Source organism: Epinephelus moara, chromosome 10 (genome assembly GCF_006386435.1).
Source record: "Epinephelus moara isolate mb chromosome 10, YSFRI_EMoa_1.0, whole genome shotgun sequence".
Lineage (NCBI taxonomy): Eukaryota > Metazoa > Chordata > Actinopteri > Perciformes > Serranidae > Epinephelus > Epinephelus moara.
Window position 1 is genome coordinate 1,849,021 of NC_065515.1, and position 7,547 is coordinate 1,856,567.

The following is a 7,547-nucleotide window of genomic DNA, read 5'->3' on the forward strand; positions in this document are numbered from 1 at the left end:
CTTTTAGTACCAGATCTGTGTGCTAGGTACCCCAACAGAGGGGGGACCAAACATGGGGACGCTAAGGAACGCTTCTGTTGGGACCATCCACAACTTTCACTGTGGAAACAGAAACAATGCCAAACTGAACTGAACTGAACTGAACTGCTCGGTGAAATTGGGGCTTAATGCAGTCGTTTCAGATTTCCTTCATTTTCAGGCTGGTTTTGTGGATTTGGAGCTAAAAGTTGTGTCTGGGGCACGTCGTGTATTAATGATACTCGTTACCTGGAGAGGTTGGAAAAAGATATACGTTTCTTCCCTGTTCCAAAACCAAAATCAAACCCTGAAAAGTGTAGGGTTAGCTAGCTAGCTACTGAAGATACAGCCTACTGAATGTATACACATGCTGCTTTGCTTTGATTATAACAGTGAAACAAAGACCGACCCTGCTGTACAGGAACCGGTGAAGGGAAGCAGGGAGACCAGCTGTGTGTCATCACATTGTGTGCAGATGAATGTTGTCTTAATTCCTCTGAAAATCCCTGCACGTGTGGCGGCAGAGGTGAAGCCAAACACCGTTCATCTGCACACACTGCGATGCCACACAGCTGGTTCAGTATTGGCAAAGTTTCCCTTTATGTTCATTGTCTTCTGTGGCGATCAGCAGTGATGTGGTGGTTCACTTGTACACTGTGATCTGTAGCCTATAGTGCAAAACAGGATTTATACTTGTGCAGCAGACCCTGCGCCGTGACCTTTAAAGTTTGATTTTTAAGTTTTATCCATTGGTTTTCACTTTTTTTTTTATTTCTCCTGTTAATTATATATTATCTTTAGTTTTTATTTATTTATTATTGACTCTCTTTTTATTCTATGGAGTTTTAATCATCTTTTTTGTTAGTTTCTTCTGTTTTGGTTGGTTTGCTTATTTAATATTTTATTGTCTTGTGTCTGTGTCCTTCTAATGCGGAATTCATACTTCTGCGTTGAATCGACACCGTGCACCTCCCCAGAAATGTAACTCCACGTCACAGTGACGCAGACCTCCTGTCTGTCTCTGTAAGCTGAAACCATTTCCCTCAGTGGAAACAAAGCTTTGATTTACTTTCATTTCACAGATAAGAAACAATAAATTGTGAAGACAATAAAGCCTCCACACACTGTGTGTGATTTATCCTGGCTGAAATATGAGCAGAGGAAATCTCTGCTAGCTGCTAGGCTAATTTATACAATGTAAAATGCCATAGGCTTGTGCTAATAACGTTAGCATGTTGTATTTGTGGGGAAAATGTGTCCAGATAAAGACAAGTGTTTGTCTGTGAATGCTGCGAGTTATAGTGAAGCTGATTTGTGTTTGAAACTGTCTCTATTAAGCCATGTTTAATGTGTGTTTAATGTGTGTTTAATGTGTTTTTAATGTGTGTTGTGAATCAACTAAACTTTACAGCACTTCACAGAAACCTCTGCTGCCAACTAGTGTTTTGGAGGTGTAACTGCAGAGTGACACAGACACACCACCACTCAAGTATAAGTGCGTAGGCTCTGCTGCACAACTATAAATCCTGCTTAATTTTGCCATGTGAAGCACTTTGGGCTGCATGTTTGTATGATAGTTGCTGTATAAATAGAGTTGAGTTGAGTTAATGTTACCTGGACGTCCCAAGAGATCACAGAAAACCTTGAATGAACACTCTGGCAGTTTTTCCCGGGTCTAACCACAGATTGACACGACTAAATATGTTGTCGGTTTGTTAACAGTGAGAAAAACTTTTTAAAAAACACCAGACTGACCCTTTAAAGTCTCTCCACCTTCATCCTCCATCTTCCTCTTCCTCTAGCTCCACTCAGCTCTCTCTCTCTCTCTTTCTGTGATGAGTATCTACAGTCTGAATCACAGCTGTCAGCATCGGCCCGCTGTGTGGTAACATTACTCCACACACACACACACACACACACACACACTGTCTGGCCTGTGAGAGTTTCATCTTCTCTGAGTCTTCTCAGGACAGGGGGAGGGAGGAGCTGCAGTGCAGGGAGCGAGCGAGAGGGCGAGAGACACTGGGAGACACTGGTGGGGGGGTGGGGAGCGAGCCAGCGAGGTAGAAAAGTCTCAGCGTCAGCAAGTTGTATTGATTAAAAACTAACCTTCCAGTCTTCTCCTCTATCACTACTGCGCACACACACGCACACACAGACACACACACACACAGCAATAGAATTACAACGAGTCAGGAGTGCCGAGAAACCCTGCAACACACACACACACACACACAGAAACTATTTACCTTCATGTGTTTTATTTAAACTTTCACTTTACCTTCAATATTCAGAAACACATTTTCTAAATTGCAAATAATTTTTTAAAGAGTGTGTGTGTGTGTGTGTGTGTGTGTGTGTGTGTGTGTGTGNTGTGTGTGTGTGTGTGTGTGTGTGTGTGTGTGTGTGTCTGAAGTGCAGAGCGGGACAGGGAGGAGAAGGCGATTGGAGAGAGGATGAATGTAAAGAAAGAAAAAGGAGGAGGAAGAGGAGGGTGGAGGACGAAGAAGAAGGTTGGGGTGGGTAGGTAGGAAAGGGGGGATGGGGGTGGAGGGCGATGCGGTTGCCTTGGCGATGGTAGTCACGTCCCGGGCCGTCTGGTTGTCCCTGGCAACCAGACATGATGTAAGGCGGGGATGAACTTGAACTCAGCGGGGCCAGCGAGGAAGAGGAGGAAGAGGAGGGGAGGGAGATGCATGAAACATGCACCTTTGCCAATCGATACCGGCCTATCAGAGATGGATTACACACACACACACACACACAGAGTTTGGTGGTGCTGTGGAAGAAGAAAGTGTGGTAAACTCCCGGCTGAAGTGAGAAGAAGCAGCGTGTTGTGTTTAAGGTCCTGAACATTAAACTTACCTGTGACTGTCCGACCCAAACCTGAGATCCATCACGAGAAATCACGTCTGAAGTCTTGTTAATGTTCATTAGAGGCTGCGGCGTTCATCACAACCACAATATAAAAGTGTCGGACTGAACAAACATCCTGAGGATTTGTCTTTCCTTTGAGTCCGAACAGTAGCTGAGCAAAACGTGACGTTCGTGCAGAGGGTGGTGCTCCGTGTTAAGGCGAAACACCCCAGCTGAAAACATCTGGTCTCATTTGCCAACTGTTCTTAAGAAGAAAGTTCCTCTTAAAATCCACTTACACAGTTTTCATCACCAGTGTTTTCTTATCTGGGATTTGTTTCTGGTCAGAACAGAATCCACGCTCACTGAAGAGCACTCTTATTAGGGGTGGGCGATATGGCCCTGAAATAGTATCAGGATATTTCAGGGTTTTTTGGGTTGTTGTTTTTTGCGATAACGATATTCTTGACGATACGACAGATTAGTGAAAAAAAAAGTTTGAGTTCGATTGAGCAGAACTAAACAGGGCAGGTGTGAAAGCACCCTTAGTTGTTAGTTCAAGGTCCACACAGGTCAGTACATTCAGAGTCATACTTGTGTTTGGCCGTGTCGTACAGTTAGTTTGCTGTCTGTCAAAGAGCTGTCTGTCAGTCACTCACTCTGCAGCGGGAAACTGCACTTCAGAATAAAAGCTCTGTGAAGGAAATTCACTGTACTAAAAAATAAAGTGTGTTTTAAATATATTTTTAGACACATTTTCAAATCACTTGCAGTCCATTCAGAATGAACCCACTTTTGGACCACGACCCACCAGTTGGGAACCACTGTTCTTAGGGCCCGTATACACGCTGCTTTTTTTACGCCCTCAAATTCATTGTTTCCCTAGCACCGATCACAGCCGACAGATATCTTCCTCCATCAGTAAATATCAGTCTGTGGTAAATATGGAGAGGAAGTTGATCGTTCTGGTGCAGAGCTGCCGGAGCGTCCTCTCACAGAGTTGGTGATTCAAACTAAACTTTCATCTCTGTCAGAGAAAACTGATCTGAGTTCAGACTGTTTACTTACAGCACAGCTACACTCACAGATAACTGAGCCTCCTACCTGCCTGTCAAACACCATCAGCCTGTCAGCGCTCTGATGTCATACCGCTTACATGACATTAGAAAACAGTGGGTAGCACAGCACTGGCTTTCTCTGTGTCCCAGTTTAAAACATGTTTCTTATACAGTTCATAAAGTTCTTCCTCATTCACTTCTCCTCTTCTCTAAATTTCTGTGTCCGATAGTGCACCGCTAACATGTTCGTCTCATCTTGTCAACAAAAATGAAACATGCATTTTGTCATAGATTTTATTATCAAAGATCTATTTTTCATCTTCGTCATAGAAAAAAAAATCTTTGACAGACATTTTTCGCCATCGTGTTTGTTAACAAAATGAGCACTTGTGGTGCCAGAGGAAAGGTCATGTGGTCACTAAAATCCAAAGGGTTCATCCTCAGTGGAACAAGAATGGATCAGGATATTTCATGGAGAATCCAATGGAAAAATCCCACAGGCGTTTGACGAGGGAACCAGGACGAGAGTTCAGTGTCAGCCTGCAGAAAAACATCATCCCTGGAGCTCTCTATTAAGATCCATGTAAATTCACCAAGAGAGAATTGATGCTTTGATTCACATTTTGATTTACATTTGTTTCTGCTGCAAATGTCTACAGGTCGGGATCGATAGTGATTTTTAGATTATAGAGGAGGAAGTTTAAGAGTCAGTGCAAAGGTCAGGGGATCACAAACATTAAGATGTGAAAGAAAAGTACATTAACAACCTGCTCAGTCATGTCGTTGCAAATTCAGAAGTTTTTGCGTCCTTACTTGTCTTTCCGTTGACTTTCATTTTCAATCATGCGCCAGGAAAATTTCTTTCAGTTTTTTGTTTCAAGATTTTAGGATTCAGCCTCTGGGGAATATGAATATTTATGCCAATTTTTTTCACTCAAACCTATTTAAATATTTACATATCAAATTAATTTCTTGCTTCTTGTATATAAATCATTTTAGCTTGAGCTTGAGCGATGGATACAAACACATGTCCAATCGTGGATTCTGGTTCTCAGTGCAGCACTTTAATGGTTCAGTCGACACATTCTCAAGCCAACCTCGTCACATATTGACATTTGGTTTCCACATCCAAATATGACGTCCAAGGTATCCTGGGTGTGTTGGTTGTTGACGCTCGGGGACGCCGTGTCAGGTTCTGCCTGTTACATGTATTGTCTTCTTTCAAGATACACCTCACAGGAAATCCAACGTTTGCATACAGTCTCTTTCATAATAAACGCATTACGTTGGTACAACACCACCAATCGATATTTTTTTTCCTTCAACAACAAACACGTGTTTGGGTTTAGGAGAATAAGAACAGGGTTTGGCTTTAAAATCTTACGGGACATGAACACCGCTATCCTGGGTGGAAGTCGTGGTGTGTTGGACCCATCCACCACCCTTACAACCATTACTTTCATCCTTGTCCCGCTGCGTTTCCCACTGACACCACTGGGTGTCCTTAAACTTAAATGGCAACTGGCCACGTATCAGTCTATCGATGGCGAGCTGACTCCATGTAACACCTTCTTCTGTCTCTCTCCACAGTGGTACCTGGGATAAGGACTCCAGAGGCCCCTCCCCCCTCCACCCACCTGTACGACAGATCGCTGCAGCCTCCTCCTCGACCTTTGACCTTTGATGCCAGCTGCGACAGAGAGTCCTTTCTTGCCCCGCCCCTACAACCCTCGTCCTCCTCCCCCCTCTGCGCCTGACTCCACCCCCACCAGCGCCATACACAGACTCAGCAGCATCAGCATGGCTACAGCGGATCAAACGCACCCCAGCCCCGGTGTTAAACACACACTCTATAAACTGTACGTCATAGACTTCCCTGTAGACATATGGTTCATATGTCGATGTCCATATATAGTGCCAGACCCTGCCCCCCCTCCACCCCCCACCCCAAAACCAGAAAGAAGAAATTTGTGGGGGGATTGAGCCTTTAATTTTTGGGAATGCCGTAAGGCTGAATCACAGAGCTTCCCCTCTGGAGAAACTACATACCCACCCTCCCATCATCCTCCACAGTGTGTGCATCCAGTGGACTTACAGCGGTACAATGCCCTCCACCCACCATCCGACCCCCTCAGTCCAGGTGGATCCCGATGGCCTGGGGTTGGTTTGGTTGGTGGGACCGGAGGGGATGCGCTGTGGGTGGGGGAGAGGGGAGGTGTTACCTGGCTCAGATACCACCAGCTAATACCCCCGACCCCCTGCCTGAGCCCTCACACACCTCCTGGGATGGACTCCACCCCCACTTGACCCCGCCCCCCTGGTTGGTGGCATGTCAGGGAGGGAGGAAGTCGACAAGGCTCTTTCCAAGGACATGGACCAGTGCTTAATGGAAAGAGCTGCCCTGATGGGGAGGTGGTGCGGGCACAAACAGACGCCCTGCCTGTTTCACAATAACAACACGAACTACACATTGAAGGGTGGGTGGGGGGGTTATGATGGGGGAGTTCGGGTGAAGGTGGGGTTTAAAAACGTGGGGGAAGCAGGGGTTTGTTGATGTGAAGTGTTGCAACCAGACGCTGGTGGATCCAAGCTCGTTTATCTGGGAGGCTTTGGCTTCATGGCTCATTGATTTTTCTCTCTTAGCCGTCATTTCAGCTGGTCCCCTCCTCTTCCTCCTCTATCCATCCACCAGTCTGGGTGAAGCTACAGCATGCTAAGGGTGGGCAGAAAGCTCTGGTGTCCGATACGCAGCAGGCAGACAGGAGAGAGATGAGTGACTAAAACTTTACCAGTGGAATATTGATCATGAGGAAAGTGCAATTTTGTTGGCTAGCTGTTGGATAGTTAAATATCTTTGTAAGATAGCTCGTTGAAAACAGTTGTTGAAAAGTATATATAAACTATATTTTTCTTCCTAGTCCGCTCACACCTCTGGGACTCTAAAATATTGGGGTACAAAAGACAACAACACAGCATTGAACTAGAAACCATAGCCTTGTGAGAAATAAGGGGAGCTGTATTCACATTTATTGTTTATTATTTGTTGTTTGTTCATCTTGTAAAGCTGTTAGCATGGTAGAACAGGAATCCCTTTAAAGAAATATCATTTTAAACAATCAATTTTTTAAATCATTTCTTGCAGCTTAAGTCTGCTTTTCATTTTGTTTAAAAGAAGAAAAAAACGCTAAGCGATTAACTTATTTTAATGAGCACATCGTTTTACTTTTAAAAAAAAAAAAGCTATTTGAATTTCTCATGAGGCGAAATCAGGAGAAAATATAAATGACTGAATTTAAGCTGAAATCATGTTTTCTCCGGTTTCTGCGAGATAATCTTTAACGGGTGCTGCCCAGTGAAGGGCTGCCCAATGATTGGCTGGGTCTCCTAGAGTCTCCCGTCCAATCAAAAGCACTTATTCCTGCAGTTGGCCAATGGGCCGTGAGTGTGTAATCAGGGGGTGTTATTTCGCGATAAAGAGGCAGAGCAGAGGGTAACTCTCTGGAAGCTTTCGTCCACAAATAGAAAACCGAGCGCTTCACATGCAACTTACCATTTTATTGAACTTCAGTTTTGTTCTTCCTTTTCTATACTATATATATAAATATATATACACAC

At 44.4% G+C, this 7,547-nt stretch overlaps 1 protein-coding gene across 1 annotated transcript in view; it reads left to right on the forward strand.

The window, feature by feature from the left end:
- nfia (nuclear factor I/A) overlaps window positions 1-6,390 on the forward strand; it is a 259,376-nt gene extending 252,986 nt beyond the window's left edge. Inside the window, exon 12 of the mRNA XM_050055571.1 lies at window positions 5,523-6,390. Within this exon, the coding sequence (XP_049911528.1) occupies window positions 5,523-5,537 (15 nt within the window). The 3' untranslated portion in view covers window positions 5,538-6,390. The remainder of the gene's footprint in view (window positions 1-5,522) is intronic.
- The last annotated feature ends 1,157 nt before the right edge of the window (window positions 6,391-7,547 follow it).